We start from the raw sequence: 17,267 nt of genomic DNA on the forward strand, positions 1-17,267 counted from the left end.
CTTTATGTTAGAAGGAAAAAAAAAAACAAATTAAGACGTTCTGAGTAAGGTTTTGAGTTAGGTTAAGTACTTCTGACCTTTTCACTTTCAGTATTACGCTTGTTGTTCGGCTTTTCGCCATTAAAAATTCTGCATCACGAGGAGGTTCGTCAACGGTTTGTGCAAATGGTAAGCAAAACTCCCTGGTAGTAAGCTCTGTCCGCACAACCCGCAATTTACCGAGAGAACCCAGGTTCGATCTGGTCATAATTCCAAGATGGCGGGTGGAATTGGTAAAGATTCGCAAATGGCAAGCACATTTTCCATCTGGATATTTCGATGGAAATTTTGGACTACCTTTTAAGACGTCCCGTTTATTTCGGAAATTTCCCGGTCTTTCGAGGCGAAATTGTTTCATTATTTACATTCTGATCGAAATTTCCGGAATTTTGGGGTAAATGGTAAACAACCCGAGTTTCCTTGACTCTCTGGCCGTAACTAGAAATTCTGAGGAAGCTTGAGTTTTTTTTCTCAGAAATGCAATAAAAGAGGGACTTCCCCCGCACAGTTCAACGGAAATAACTCAACAAAAGCTGATTTGTTTCACGCGCCTGATGGGAGTTAATAGCATGTAGGAAAATTAGCATAATCAGTATTCAATTATTTAACTCTGAGTTCACTAGATGTGCTGGCTTTTCAGCTGGCTTTTGAGTTCGTTGATGATGACTAAAAATATTCACTGAAAATATTCACTGAAAATATGCACATGTAGCGAATGAGCGAAAGAGCGCAGTATGCCACTTGACTGGAATTCTTGGAAATCCGGATGTCTTTCTGGGGACATGATTCAGAAGGAGGACAAAGAGCGACATGAGCAAAAAAAAATAAATAAATAAAACGATGACAACATATGAAATGAAAGCTCAACAAACGACGTTCTTTTTCCATTTGTTTTCGATTCGATTCAATTCTCGATAGTTGGGACTCTCCTTCTCCTAGTAGGGACTCAAATAATAAAGATGCATGGGACTTTCCCGGAGTGGGTTACGAAAGTGAAAATGACGGAGAGATCTGGACCGTCATCATACAGACTCTGCGGCGGAAGTGAAGCAAGAAACGACTAAACAACGGATCTATAGACCTTAGCTACTTCTGTTCAGTTTCATGGGAGCTAACAGCAGGTAAGATCGATTATATGACTGGTTTATTCTCTGCTCAGTTAATCTACGAAGCTGTTTCAGTTATAGGGGATTTGATTTAGAGGTTTCAATACGACGATTCGGACAAACGGCAAAATCTAAATTTTGTTATGCATTTTATATACTTAACATCAATCTCGCATGAGATGGATGTATATATGTACGATACAGGATATCGACTAAAACAATAGTAATCGTTTGTAAACTCAGCAATGTTGTAGTTCATTAAAGTACCGTAGTTCGATGATGCAGAGGTTAGTGATGCAAATTCACAACACTATGGCGGCGTTTACAATGTCTTGTCGGCCGCTTCTATGGCCGTAAGATTCTAACTCTCATTTCACCTTTCACAGACCTTGCCAACAGGGCTGAAAAGAGTTCTGCTTTATATTGTCAAAATTTTGGTTTGAATGTTTTAGCCGCGGAACCGCACGCAGCACCTAAACCTTTCACGCGCCTGGCTGATTCATGCACATTGAAATTGTCCTCCCTCAATGAATATTCGGGGTCTGATTAATTTGGAAAGAAATATAACCATGCAAGCTTATAACCTTAACGCTGTAGATTATAGGGAGCAAAACTTCACAAGACCGAACAAAACAATCCATAACACCGCAAACATCATCAGGAACATGCCAATACAGCTGGGTTCTTCGTGAGTCATGGAAGCCGGAAATGGATTATGACCTGATACGAATGGAGAAACTCATTGCCATCAATGATTTTTCTTAAGTGAGTATAGCATTGTGATGCTGGCCTCAGTTTCAAAATAAAATCATGTAACTTGGGTACATATATATTGACTCTACAAGGCTAGACAGCAACGTGCTACTGTTTACCCCTGACAAAGTACTTCTCCCTATAAGTGCCCTCAACTCGGACGAAATCGAAAACGAATTCATGATCACTCAGCGAGAGAGTTTGTACTTTGAGTTCGGTTAGATACTTTGATAACTTCGATAATCCAATGAATAAATATTAATACTTCCCAGTTTCGGAAACGTTCTTTTGAATCAATCGATTAATTTTGATTGGTTTGATGAATGAACGATTCGTCTTGCCGGCTATCGTACGTTTATATGCTAATGTGTTGTTGTTTTCCGTTTTCATGCAGTAAAGGAAATAGTTACCATTCATTGCCTAATGAGGAAGGTAAGTTCATTTCTAATCTTGCATTAAAAATTTAAGGGATGAAAGGCAAGGATGCGCTTGCCAGGGAAAGCTTCCCTCTGTTTATGAAGTGTCCCCTAGTAACGAAGCGGTTCTAAATATAATAGACACTTATCAGTGAAGTTATTTAAGGAAATTTAATCATTTTTGGCTAAAGAAGATTCAAAATTATTTTTAATTTGAATACACATTGAACGTGTGTTTAGTAATGTGGGTTATTTACCTAAGTTAAAGTGTATATTACCCAAATTAAAATAACATGAATCCAAGAAGGGACAAACAAAGTTTCAATTAAAAGAAGGAGAGCAAAAGTTGACTAACTCGTTGTTCCTTTGTTTGCAGGTAAAGCCATCCAGAGGCAGAATAGAAACACGCCTTTGGATCAAAAAAAGAAAAATTTGAAATCTTACCAGTCAAGTAAGAATCAAGATGATGTGGAAGTAGACATCGGCGAGAAATTGGAAAAGAACGTGTTACAGGACGGTGCTCAAGTTCATGAAGTCAAAAATAGTGCCAGTTGTTCTGTGACTAAAAGCCTGGAAGTGGACAATGTAGGCGACTCCAATGCAATAACTGAGATTGTTATGGATGGTAAAAAGGGAGATATCATTACAGAAAGCGAAGTAATCATTTCTTTCTCTACTAACTCAGCAGAATCTAACTACGCCGTTGATCAAATCGATGGTGCAATTGGACCTGTAAATGGCTCAGTTGTATGTGACTGTTTTAGCCATGGCCGTAGCAACATTGTACTTGCTGAGGAGAAAAGTACTTCTGACCAAAGAGGCGACGTTAGTGGTGGAACTGGACTTGTTCATAGTGACCATGGTGGCAAAGTCGGTGGTTGCCTTGAAACTGCTGATGGTAAAAACGCTTGTGACGGAGGTGGCCATGACAAAAGTGGCATTGGACCTTCCGATTCTAGAAATATTTCTAACCGAGTTAGCCATGACAAAAGTGGAACTGGACCTACTGATGGTAAAAAGGCTTTTGACCAAGTTAACCATGAAAACATTGGGATTGGACCTGCGGATGGTAAAATGACTTGTGACCGACTTGACCATGCCAAAAGTTGCGTTGGATTTACTGATGGTAAAAAGACTTTTCATCGAGTTGACCATGACAAAATTGGCATTGGACCTACTGATGGTCAAAAGACTTGTGACCGAGTTGACCATGACAAAAGTGGCTTTGGACCAACTGATGGTAAAATGACTTGTGATCGAGTTGACCTTGACAAAAGTTGGTTTAGACCTACTCATGGTAAAAAGACTTGTGACCGAGTTGACCGTGACAAAATTGGTATTGGACCTACTGATGGTAAAACGACTTGTGACCGAGTTGACCATGACAAAATTAGTATTGGACCTGCTGATAATAAAATGACTTGTGATCGCGTTGACCATGACAAAAGTGGCTTTGGACCCTCTGATGGTAAAAAGATTTTTCATCGAGTTGACCATGACAAAACTGGCATTGGACCTACTGATGGTAAAAAGACTTGTGACCGAGTTGGCCACGACAAAAGTGGCATTGGACCTTCTGATGGTAAAAAGGCTTGTGACCGAGTTGGCCATGGCAACATTGGCATTAGACCTACTGAAGGTAAAACGGCTTGTGACCGAGCTGGCCATGACAAAATTGGCTTTGGACCTGCTGATGGTAAAAAGACTTGTGATCGAGTTAACCATGACAAAAGTGGCTTTGGACCTACGGATGGTAAAAAGACTTGTGACCGAGTTGGCCATGATAACATTAGCATTGGACCTACTGATGGTAAAAAGGCTTGTTATCGAGATGACCACGATAAAGGTAGCACTAGGTCTGCTAATGGTAAATCTCCTTTTGACTGTGTTTTCCATGCCATTGGAAGCGTTGGACTTGGTGATAGCAAGGCTGTTTGCGCCCATGTTGGCCAAACCAGTGGTACCATTGGTTATGCCGATGTCAAAGATGTTGATGACCGTGTTGGCCATGCCAGTAGTAGAGATGGGTCTGCTGATGATAGCAATGCTTGTGACCGTGGTGGTCATGGGGGTAGTAGCATTGGAGCTCCAGATGATAAAGGCACGTTTGGACACCGTGGTGACGTGAGTGGTGAGATCGAATTTGTTTATGAAGATGATTGTGACAGTGGTGGAGAAGTCAGCAGTAACGTTAGACATGCTGATGGTAAAGATGTTTGTTACCGTATTGAAGATGACAGTAATAGTACTACTAGTGAAGCTGGTGATGATACTGGTGGTGCTTGTGACAATAACAGTGGTGGCATTTGGTATACCGATAGTCAAGATGCTTTTGACGGAATTGATAACGGAAGTGGACTTGTCGATGGTACACATCCTAGTAGACACGTTATGGCTGCCTGCCTTGCTGAAGTCACTAGTGAAGAAGCGTTTTATCTAAGTGAGACCAGTTTCTATGACACCGATTATAGTGAAGTGGCTTCTGACAGCTTTGTAGAGGAATATGCAAGTGGTGATGGTGTCATTCATTCCTTTGAAGAAAGAGTGGATGCAAATGGTGGTGATGCTTACGACGACTACTTTAATTACTGGGAAGGTTATGGAAAAGTAATAAACTGTTGGAATGAAGAAGGAGAAGAAGAAGAAGAAGAAGAAGAAGAAGATGATGATGACGATGTTGATGAAGAAGATGAAGAGGAGGAGGAGGAGGATGAGGAGGAGGAGGAAGAAGAAGAAGAAGAAGAAGAAGGAGAAGAAGAAGAAGACTACTGGGTCGAAGGGTATGAGGATGACAACTACTTAGATTACCCTGGAGTTCTTGTGGACAACACCAAGAAATCCCAAAAAGAAAGCATTAACCTCTGTCATTTTTCTGCACACAACCCTCAGTCACCAGTTGCATTACCAGGACCACTCTTGCCACTAACAGATGAAGGAAACGGTCAAGGCGATTTTAAAACGTCAAAAGGAGCATTTAACGAGGACAGAAACAGAAACAGCAGAAGTCTTCCAAAATGCCAGTTGAGTCGCAGAAAGACTGAGAATGATCTTGAGACGCAGTCGTGTGCAAAGGCTACGTTGGATGAACATGTTCTCATGGTCAGTGGACTGAGCGAGAGAACTACAAAAGACGGATTGCTCAACTTTATTGAGGTGGTAAGTGGCGGAGAGGTCAAAGACATCACCATGATGAAGCAAGGGAACGCTTTAGTTACCATATCAACACAAGTACAAGGTTTGTGAATACAATCTTATTATTATTGATATCATTTTATTGGGTTGAAATATAACTAAGAGCCCCCTAACAGATCTTGTAGGGCCTTCTCTACCACTTCCCCTCCCAATTTACAAAATGGTAGGTGAAGACAATGCAAGACGGACCCAACTAATTTGAGGTAACTGTGTCAGTGCTTTGAGAGTTATCCGTGTATAACATTGTGCAATTAAAATTAAACTAGTGGTAATCAAAGATTAGAGTAGTTCGTTCACGCGTGTATTTTGCAAATGTGGTCGACAAAGTTGGTTCGAATGACAGATAACGATACGCATGTGAAGTTGAACTAGCGATGAATAAATTATATCCCGCAGCAGCGACCCGTAAAAATGTTTTTAATAAAGTTTTAACTTGTACTGGACAAAATGTTTTCCAGGTGAGACATTCTATTTAAGTATTTGCGAAACTCAAAATTCAATTTCAGATCGCCAACACTTGTGATAAATATTTCTTGAGAAAAATGTTTTGGACCAACCGACAAAATATTCACTCTCGAAGACGAGGGCTTCGAACACTTGCCTCGAATCCGTGACTGCGTGCATCACGCATGACGTAATTTGCCATTGCTGTAGGGGCCAAATCGGCGAACAAATCCGTCCTAAAACAGACTGGATTAGGATTGCGTTACACTTCGTGAACGCAATAAACATCAAACAGCGTCATAACTTATTTTAAATGAACTATCCGTTGAAAATTTTAAATGACCCAGCACATAAGCCCCCGGCGGCGCGTCACTCCTTTAGCCACACGTGTTCAGCTATATTTTACCAGTTCGTATGAGAAAAATAGACATTTATGGTCATAATATTCTGCTTGTCATACAGCTATTGCAAAGATGAAAGAGAAATGTAAGAAGAGAACGTTGGACAAAAGCACAGTTACGATTGAAACTAAACCTGCCCCTACAAGTATACTGGTCAGCGGCTTCTCCCCCAGCGCCTCTGACGACCTTGTGAGGTTGTACTTCGAGAGTCCTCGCAGTCAAGGCGGGGCAGTGGAAAAAGTTCATTTTACAAGCAAGAGTGGGCAAGCTGTTGTTGTTTTTAACGACACCAAAGGTAAAGCGTGAAAAGTTTACGATTTGATAACGAAACTCTGAAGTAAACTTGGCTATGCCTGCGAACGTTTATTATATGAAACGTGCCGTCTGCTCTTGTACAGCGACCAGTGACAGACTATCAAGCTATATACACATTAATTCGTAGCCACAACTTTATAACTTCTTTGATTGCTAATTTTAAACCTGCAAACGATATACAAGCATCATACTGAATAACTATATATATATATATATTGATTCAGCACAGTAATTAAGGGATATTCCTTATCACTTTGTCAAAGCTAACTGTCCTCGCAACCGCACAGATGACTTTAATTTTTCAGGGCCAGGCTTATCCCGGTTCTATTGCATAAAGCCATTTAGAGTGTCCCTACTCCCCTTGGAAGAGCTCCTAGCCATCGGAGATTTTGCCCCCACCCAGAATTTTTATCAAGATTCCCTTAAAATTTTTGCAGCCTTTATATGAGCTTCAGGATGCGAAGGGAACTATAACTAAGTAACGTCCCTTAAAACTGTTGGCTACCCCTTTTTATACCTCTGGCTGAGAAGCTATCTCCTCTTGTTCCAGAGTCCGTCGTGTTACCTATTGGACACAGCGTCTTTCACTTATTAATCCAAAACCTAATTTTCTTAAATTACTTTTTTAGATATGAAAAGGGTCTTAGAAAGGCAGGAAGAGCACCCACACGTTTTGGATGGCCGACAATTGACAGTGTCAGTTTTCCACGAGTTTCTTGAAGACTTCAACAGCGACCCAGTAAATCTACCGAGTTCTTTCCCTACTCACGGCAAGTTTGACAGAAAGCAAGTAACCCAGCAGTCAATGCAGAAAGAAATACAGCGGCAAATTCATTTGGCTGTAGATCCCTATATAATGGAGTTTGTCTACGAATCATCCCATCTAGATCAGTTGACGACATTGCTGAAGGATGAAGGAGGTGTGATAGATTGGAATCCGGGAAGCAGACATGCTCTTATCAGGTGCACTGAAAGACTAAATGATGATTCTTGTCAGTCTCTATGCATAGGTATCGTGCAGTCGTTTCTCGACAAGTTTATGAAGTGGGATGTCCGAATAGAAGATGACCTAAGGAACAATCTGCAAGCGGGTTCCATGTCTGCTGTTCTCAGTTGCCCAGGGGATGATCCTCCACTCGTTAGAAGCATCACCCATGATTCAACGTTCTACTTGAGGATTGTGTCACTGAAATCCAAGATGGAATTCTACGATGAAATACTCCAGGAAAAACTGGTGGAAATGTACCGTCTGGAGAAGAAAAAGAGCTATCGGGTGGAAAAAATAACGAGCATCCCAGAGGAAGAAGTTACGTTGCTGAGAAAAATAAACTTCGTACAAACCCTTCAAGATGAATTCAAGGAATTGACGGTGGAGTTCGATGCTGAGAGCAGGGAAATCTACCTTGAAGGACCTCAGGAGGAGTTGATATGTGCCAAAAATCGATACCAAGTACTGGAAGGTAAAATGACAGAAAAAGAATTGCATATGCCTGAAAGTATCTTGAAGGTGCTAAGTACAGTTGAGGGATTGCAAGCTGTAGAAACCGAAATGGCGGCAAACCAGATAGAAGCTGTACTTGTACTCCAGGAGAATGACGAGGCCAACCCACACTGCGTAGCTGCCAAGTTGTTGGGCATTTCACCTGACCATGCAAAAAAGGCATCCAATCTTATCAGCAGTTTGACAGCAGAAACGATGGTAGAAATTGAAGAGAGAGATCTCCTTTTAACAACAACGCCTGAATGGAATCAGATTTGTGACGAGATCGTTCAAAATGGCAAGGTGGCAATCCAGAGAGATGATACAGGCAAGATGTCGGTCGGTGGCTTCTCAAGAGATGTCATTAGCTCAGTGAAACGGTTGAACTCTTTCCTCAAAGACAATGCCGCGGAGGAACTGACAGAAGAACTTCCCTGCCCGTCAAAAGACGCAAGGACGTATCTAAGGAAATGCCGGGAAGACGATTTAACAGCAATAGAAAAGAGACTGGATAAATTTGATGTTAAAATTCTCGATGGAGCAGATGCCAAGAAGTTTGTCATATCAGGCCACCAGGGAGGCTTAGCACTTGCTAGGCAAACTGTAAATACACTCGTTCATGGGATAGTGACCAAGGAAATGAAACTAAAGCAGCCGGGGCTTCGCACATTCTTTTCGAGCGGCAAGGCAGGCGATCTTGTGGAAAAAGTTGAAAAAGATCAGAAATGTGTAGTTCGAGTGGAGAGAATCTTCCCGAACATCAAACAAGAGCGGCCAACAAGAGCAGCAGCATTTGCTGAGTCAGACTCTACGGACAGCGAAGATGATGAGATTGTCTGTGTCGAGGACAAGTCTAGGACACCTCCATCGAATCATGCGGCTTCATTTTCCGTGACAACGCAAGGGCACACTATCTCATGGAAAACTGGGAACATTGCACAGGAACAGGTAAGTGTAGGTAGATGTGATTAAGATTACCTAAACGATGGTACGTTAGTGTAAATGATTTTTTCAACACAGTTTACTGGTGGCTTCTGAGCCCAAGTGACTAGTAACTAGTTCCCTGCTCAAACACCTGAGACTGGACCCAAATAATCCCATGCAGATGACATGACGTAAGGTTCAGAGATCCGGGTAGTTTTAGTGCACATACGTAGAACCCAATCCTAGCCGGGCATTAGATTTAGCGGGACGTCGATTGAGTGCATTTGAAATCTTACACGATTCCATCAAAATGACTAGCAAGTAGCTAAAATCCAATTACCAGTGCATGGCAATAGGCTCCAATGTTGTTTTGTAAGATCATGTATCCTCTAATTGACATCATTCTATTCTTGTTAACTTTTAGGTTCATACAGTGGTAAGTTCTCAAGGAGCATGCGCTAATGCAGTAAAGCGTTCCGCTGGTCCAGGAATGCTAGCAGTGGCGCCACCAGCCGGGGAGATTCGAGTTTCCACTGGATTCAAATTGCCATGTCAACACGTGATCCATACACGTTGTTCAGAGTGGAAAGGAGGGGTTGGAGAAGGGGTTCGTATACATTAAAAAACTGTGTTTCCATTTCTCAGTTAATCCACTGTAGCCCATGTTGTCAACGACGTGCAACCTGACCATAACTCATAGAAAACGTGGGCAAGTTTTCTTGCTACAGGTTACTTACATTATTTTTAAAACGTCGCTCGATAGCGAGGCCTAAAGTTTTCAAAATGAAACGACACTTATAGCTTTATTGGAATAAAAACGTTCTCTGGTTAAAAATATATTAAAAACATAAGCTTTCGGCTATCAGTCTATAGCCTTCAACGAATGAAAAATGTGGCGCGCAAGCGAAAATATATACGAATGGGGTGCGAAAAATTGAGAATAAAAACAAGCGTGAAAAAAGCTAGAAGATAAAAATGTAAATGAGGCCTGATTACAATAAAATCGAGTATTGCCTAGGCAACGGTTTTGAGTTGTTTTCCGCGTCGACGGTTTTTGCTGTGTGCCAAGATTCTAGTGTTTTTCGAACACGGTAATTGTCTTTGTCAATGACACAAGCATTGTCGAGATCAATGGAGTGATTGCTTTGCCACGCATGGTTGGCAACATTAGAGCCATTTGAATAGTTCTTCAAGTTTCGTTGATGTTCCTTTTTTCGGGTTTGGAAGCATCTTCCGGTTTCTCCTATGTAGTTCCAAGGGCAGTCTTTACATGGAATTTTTTTTTATTCTCAATTTTTCGCACCCCATTCGTATATATTTTCGCTTGCGCGCCACATTTTTCATTCGTTAAAGGCTATAGACTGATAGCCGAAAGCTTATGTTTTTAATATATTTTTAACCAGAGAACGTTTTTATTCCAATATGTCTTATCCTGGTTACAGTTCTATTTTTACTCATAGCTTTGTCTGTTGTGTTCGTCGGGCCTCGCTACCAATCTGGATTTTAAAAGCGAGATTCTAATGGAGCATATTGCCGTTTGAATAGACCTTTTACAGTGGTTAATTGTCGCAATTAATGTCAATTCATTGTTTCGCTAAAAATTAAGTGTTTTTCAAATAAATATTGTATTTAAAAAATTGCAATTGCTTTAGTTGCATGTAAATAAAGTTTTTGTCACTCCGAAGGTTTCAGTGTTTTCTCGACCGTAGGCTTAGAAGTATAGCTTTGTTATAGCCCAGTTATACTGCAGACGGACAGATGTCACCGTCTTATTTTCCAGATAGACTTTTATTACAATGTACTTGTTATTAACGTCTTTATTTTGCTTGATTCTAGACACTGAGGAACATCGTCCGGAAGTCTCTGTGCAAGGTTGTTGAACTCAAAGGAAGCTCCATCGCTTTTCCTGTAATTGGAACTGGAAATTTACAATTTCCTCAGAATGAGGCGTCGAGAATCATGTTAGACGAAGTGATCAACTTTTGCAGCAGTAATCCACATTCTTGCGTGAAGGATATTCGCTTTGTTGTCTTTGATCGAGATCAAAGTCTGATTGCCGCATTTCAGCAGGAGATGAACTCTTTGCAAGCACGCTTGGGAGGAACCATCCCAAACCCCAGCGAAGTGACGTGGTGGCGAAAAGTAGAGGTTGTTCAAGGTAACCTTACAAGGGAAAGAGCCGACGCCATTGTCAACATTATTGGGAAGGACATGAACTTGTACGGGGCTGGAGAACTAAGCAAAGCAGTGGCCAAGGCTGGCGGAGAGCAAGTGATTCAAGAATGCAGGAGAGTGGGACCGCAACCCGGAGGATCGGCCGTTATGACAAGGGGCGGGAATTTACCCGCGCGTCACGTCATCCACCTAGTGCCAGACTCCTCAAACAAGCAACATCTCCAGAGCTGTCTTGAAAAGTGTATTCTCCTCGCTAGCTCGAAAGGTTTAAGATCCATAGCAATCCCAGCCATCGGAACAGGCGCTTACCACATGACTGCGGCTGATTCAGCACAGTTGACCTTCCAAGCTTTAGGAAGCGTAAGAGGAAGCTGCTCAAGCTTCTCTCGAGTCAGAGTTGTGATTTATCAGCAAGATATGCTCGGCGCCTTCACTCAAGAGCATCAACACGTCATGCAGTTTCAAAAACGAGATTCACCAGTAGGCGTGCCAATGGCGTCTACAGCAAAACCGAAGTCAGTGAAGAAAGTTTTGGGAAAAAAGAAGAAGAAAAAGCGGCCGTCAGTGACGTCATCAGGAAGCGAGTCGACTCTCCATATCTTCGTCACTGGTGCGAATGAAATAGCAGTAAGCTGCGCTTTAGATTCTTTGAAGACAGGGTTCTCTGAGGCCTGTACTAGTCAAGTGATTTCAAACGAATGCGTAAGTCAGCTTTCAGATAAGCAAGTCAGCCTTCTGATACAGAATTCGAAAATGCGAGATGTTGAGCTCAAACTCGAACCTGCGAAGAATCGAATTGAAGTTCGTGGCGAGGCAAAGGATGTAACAGTGGTGATCGGGGAGATCTGGCCCGAGCTCAACGAAAGATTAAAACGAACAAGAGCCCGCGAGCACGCCAAACTGCTGTCCGGTCACGTGGAATGGTGTTATGTTCTGTATGGCAAAACCAGGCGTTTTAGTTCGACAAAAAACGCTAAGATCGAGGAGGCGTACAGCAAACAATGTCTGAGCGTGACAGTTGATGTTCGAGGAGATAAGTTTCGACTGGATTTAAAAAACAACACAGGGATAGGCAGTCTGTCAGGGGAACGCATCATTATCAACCGCAAGGCACTGGGCCCGTCTGAAGGTAAGACATGTTGTTAGCAGGCGCTTCTTTAGAGCGGTTTTCATTTGAGCGTCGAAAAGAAATTTGTTTTGCACATAATTACTACGCTTTGCGTTTGGCTTAAAAAAAAACTCGCACTAATTTTTCGTCCAATCAGAAGTAAGAACAAAACCAATCATGACTTGTTCGCACTCGTTTTCGCGCGCTTTGCGTCCGCTACATGTCATTACTTAGTTTAGATTGGCTCTCTGTATTGTCTATGACCGTTGTGATTGGCTTGAGCGATTACTTTAATTTGGTATTGGTTTTACGACACTCGACCGAAAACCGCTCTATTTCGATCGTTGTCTGTTTATTTTCTGGATCAATTTCATGTGGTTTTTAAAAGGACACTACCTTCCGTCTTTGGCATCGTATACTGCCGTAGCGGGCAATTTTAAATTATTCGTTAATTTAATTGTTTCAGCTAGTTCGTTTTTACCAATTTTAAATTATGTTGCTAGACAACAATTTTTTTGTGCAGCTGGTGGTGTTTTAGACATTGTTAGGGCAGTACAATATACGAAGCTACGTTAGAAATTAGCAAATACCGCAAAATTGCGATAATAATATAAGTAGTGATTATAGCCCTGAGTTTTTATTCAAGTCTCTTTGACGGTCTTATTTTTAAAGGGGAGGAGGATCTTACGTTATTTGTTTATTTGTTGCTCGGTGCGGTGTTGGAAAATTTCATGTGGGTCCGAAAAGATTGAAACCGTCTAATCGGCGTTCTTTTTTAAGGTTGGCGTCATAAATTAGAGGGTGTGTGACGATCCATATCGCGTCGGAGAATGAGAATAGCAGCGGGGCTTAGAAATGGGTTGAGTTTTTATTAAGAGCTGAGAGAAGGGAGCCTTTTATCGACAGCGGCGTTGCAGTTTCTAATTTAAGCGTTTGCTTAGTCGTAGGAATTTCTTTGCCCAGTCACTGGACGCCAATGCCAAGACAGCCGAACGGAAATGAGGTTACCGTGCATACTGTAAGAGTGGCGTCCCGCTCGTCTGAGTTCCAGAGTGTCCTGCAAGAATTTCAAAAGACTGCAGGCGCTGTAGCCATTACGAGTATAAAGAGGATTCAAAATCCACTGCTTTACCAGGCCTATCAGCTGAGGAAGCAAAAGATGGACAAGGACAACGGAGGCAACAATGAACGACTTCTGTTTCACGGGACAGCGTCAGGAAACGTGAAAAAAATCAATTCCCAAGGATTTAACAGGAATTTTTCAGGGGTGGCTCATGGTAAGCCGAGACTAATAAACTTTAGAGCTGATCATATTCTCCTTTCAAGTTTTTGCAATAACCCATTCCTTTTATAAAACGACGAGGCTCGCTATATTAGCCTGTATAGCTTTGAGCATTTGATTAACCAATCAGAGTTCGCTTGATATCACTGACAGGCCGTGTAATATATACCACCCTGTTGTACCGTTGTGTATTTTGTTTAATCAGCACAAATGTGGATAAATCTAGATTGTTTACAGCTCGTAGTTTGTTCACAGCCCGTATTGTTATTCCATCGTTAAACGCTTGGATAGAATCGTGAGAGAACTGGACACCAGCGCGAAACGAGAGACTTGACAGGGCTAGGGGTGGGGACCGAGATAGATAAGTCCACTTTTTTCCACTTTTTGTCTACGGTCTCTCTATTCTTCGTTAGGCTCGCATCACTCGCCTCCCTCCCCCCCCCCCCCCCCCCCCCGCGTGCTCCGCGATCGCGATAGCTTCACTCGATTTTTCCTTTTTTGTGTGTTGAATAATAGAGAAGCTGTGAACAGTCTAAGTAAATCCATTGCATGTAGGCAACAACGTGCTTATCATTCATCAAAATTCCTTTCCACAGGCACCGCCCTGGGTAAGGGAGTTTATTTCGCCAGAGATGCCTCCTATTCAATGAAGTACACTCTCCAGGGTACTGGTGGCGGTAGGTATATGTACCTCGCCCGGGTCCTGGTCGGGCGATATTGTCATGGTGACCCCAAGTTGGTTGTACCTCCCTCAAGGGATCCTTCGCGACCAGAAATTCTGTTCGATTCTGTGGTGGACAACACAGCAAACCCGGGAATTTTTGTTGTATTTTCTGACAGTCAGTGCTACCCAGAGTACCTTATTACGTTCTGATGGAAAGAAATGGAAACTTGGGCTAATAATACCATAACTAATAGCAAAATTTGTAACCAACCAGCAGAGATGGCGGAGCGCATTTTTAATTTGGGGAGGTGGAAGGGGGGCGGGGGGCTTACAATGAGCGCCAGAGGCGCTAACTTGTAGGGGATCTGGAGATATTTGTGAAATTATTATTTTATGTATTTTTTGCTTGAAATTGGTGGGGAGGCTTTACAGCCCCCCCGCCCCACTCCGCCGTCCCTGACCAGAACCAAAATTTTCAGCATAAAAATTGTAAATTATGTTGTTGTAAAGATTGTTCGTGATAGCCAAGCAGTAGCTATACATAGCACTAGTTATGCAAAGCTCTCTCATGGTATATCATGGTTTATTAAATTCTCAGCCTCGGATAATGCAATTCTAGCTTTCTGATTGGTTCACTGGATCTCGGTTACCAGCCATTATACCTGCGTTTGACCTTATATGGAAATGAAAGCGGCAAATGTCGCTCGGCATGAGCTTTTACGCGTGAAGCGAAGTTTCGTCGACAAAAAAAATGGATGAAAAAAAGTACATTTGGTGAGCTATCTACACAGGAAATACAGGGAATTATGGACAATGCCGTCCCAGTAATAACAAAAAAGCCACAAAGCTCGAGATAAGATTATTTAACGGCACGTATACGTTAAGTTTCCCTTAAAGTTGCAAAATTAAAATATGACCGGCGAGATTTTACGCATTCATGAAGATTATGTAACAAAAACAAATTTTACCTGAACAGAATGGCTTGCTAGTCCTGGTGGCACCAAATTTTCGAAACCGATATAAGAAATGTCAAAAGAAGAACTGAATGTTCAGTTGAAGTGTTTTTACTCGTCTGCGAGGAAGAAAGATGACACGTATTGCAAAAGTTCATTGATTAAATCCATTAAAGCCGCCAGTTGATCATTTCCTTCGCACGCCACCGTACAACAAACCGTTTTCCATTATCTCTGACCAGGCAAATAAATTATGCTTCGCTCTCAAATTTTTCATTCAACTAATTTTATAAACGGCGCGCATGTCATGTGATTTCCCACTTGCTGTTGTTTTTGTCACATCGACTTCCGGTCGTTTTGTGAAATTAAAATCCAATAAAATTAAGCTATATTTCCAAGAATACAAACGCACCGAATTTAATAAAACAATTATTCCATTCGCGCTTGTTGGATATGAGATTGGTTATAGCCAACTCGGCCCTACGGGCCTCGTTGGCTATTTACCATCTCATATCCAACGCGCGCTCATGGAATAATTGTTAAATATCCCACGAGTCACTTGTATTTTCTTGGTATACACACAAACCTTTAGGCCAGTGTGTATACCAAAAAAATACACGTGACTTGTGGGATATTCCATGCATGGTATACCATGAGCTGAGCGTAACTATTTTATTCCATGCCATAGAAAATACAGTGGCCAACATAATCGTTGTGACATGCGCGGCTCATGATGGGAAGGTTAGATGCAATACCGTCGAGTATACCATGGCTTTCCTGTATTCTGATTGGCTGTAGTTTCTATGGCATGGTACAAATAAATATATACGCATCTGATACGAATGGCTAAGTACTAGTGAAAACAATTATGTCTTCTGAGATTTTTAATCATATCAGTACTGTAGCTGACTGTTGAATGTAGTGATTAGTGTTAGTGTTGGAGCGGTTTTCGTTCAAGTGTTGGGAAATAATTAGTTTTGCTCCACTACGCTACACGATTGGCTTAAAAATCTCGCGCCAATTTTTTATCCAATCAGAGGTAAAACCAAAATCAATTGTGACTCGCTCGCACATGTTTTCCCGCGCTTCCCCGTCAGCTACAGTGAAACCTGTATTAGGCGGACACCCTTCGGACCCTCACTAGCTAGTGTCCGCTTAATATACAGGGTGTCCGCTCTGAGCAGGTTCTAATATATTGTGCAATAATAGTTAATTATTACCCCTTTGTAACTCAGTGTAACACAGTGTATGATCAAAGACTATTCCGTAACACAATGTCCAGTCAGTCAATGCATTAATCTGACAAAACCTACTTAGCTTTAAAATGACATCGCTGAAACATGTTAAAGGAGTATGAGCGGAGCTTTCAGAAGTAAAAAGTCCTTAAGTGTCCGCTTATTGCAGGTTTTGTGCTACAAAATGCCTTAATATTGGTGTCCGCGTTCGCTTAACAGAGGTGTCCGCTGAATGCAGGTTTATTTTACAGTAAATGTGGGAAGAAAATTTTGGGCATTCGGCTGGTGTCCACTAATAGAGGGTGTCCGCTTAGTATTTATGGGGTCCGCTTAATACAGGTTTCACTGTACATGGATCAAACGGATCGGAGGAAGAAATTTGATGACATTCTTTTGGCAATACCGATTCCTCTGTAACTGGTATTTCCTCTGGGCCGCTGCAGTCGACAATGTCAAATTATTCATGTGGTCTGTTGACTTATATCTAAATCGATAATTTAAGCTAATTTATGCAGTGCGAATAGTTTATTATAAAGTTTCAAACCTTACAGTGCAAGACTGAATTATGCGAAAGCTTTACGAATAATGGCTATACATAATAGGCTATACATGATAGATTAAGAAAAACCTATTTAGGACACTCATATTGAAAACCGCTCTACTGCATTTACTTACAATATTATGAGTATGTTAGTATCAATGTTAGTTATTTGTTTGCAAATTATTTTTGTACAAACAATAAAAAAGGCAAAAAAAGAACCATAGGAGTATCCTTGCAGC

The 17,267-nt window shown here is 41.6% G+C and overlaps 1 protein-coding gene across 3 annotated transcripts; it reads left to right on the top strand.

The window, feature by feature from the left end:
* Positions 1–116: 116 nt before the first annotated feature.
* On the top strand, positions 117–17,246 carry LOC110067958 (uncharacterized). 3 transcript variants are annotated; one of them, XM_089270593.1, is made up of 10 exons: positions 117–168; positions 982–1,160; positions 2,293–2,330; positions 2,691–5,549; positions 6,413–6,646; positions 7,296–9,094; positions 9,495–9,677; positions 10,907–12,374; positions 13,295–13,630; positions 14,232–17,246. In XM_089270593.1, exons 2-10 carry the CDS (start codon positions 1,144–1,146, stop codon positions 14,507–14,509), a joined length of 7,212 nt encoding a protein of 2,403 aa, XP_089126719.1. In that variant the 5' UTR covers positions 117–168; positions 982–1,143; the 3' UTR covers positions 14,510–17,246. The 3 variants fall into 3 exon arrangements, with proteins under 3 accessions (XP_089126719.1, XP_089126720.1, XP_089126717.1); XM_089270594.1 differs by lacking the exon at positions 117–168 and adding an exon at positions 1,743–1,910 and having other exon boundaries at positions 919–1,160; XM_089270591.1 differs by lacking the exons at positions 117–168; positions 982–1,160 and having other exon boundaries at positions 1,917–2,330.
* The last annotated feature ends 21 nt before the right edge of the window (positions 17,247–17,267 follow it).

The sequence above is a fragment of the Orbicella faveolata genome, unplaced genomic scaffold (assembly GCF_042242905.1).
Source record: "Orbicella faveolata isolate gen_17 unplaced genomic scaffold, um_ofav_v1 contig_34, whole genome shotgun sequence".
Lineage (NCBI taxonomy): Eukaryota > Metazoa > Cnidaria > Anthozoa > Scleractinia > Merulinidae > Orbicella > Orbicella faveolata.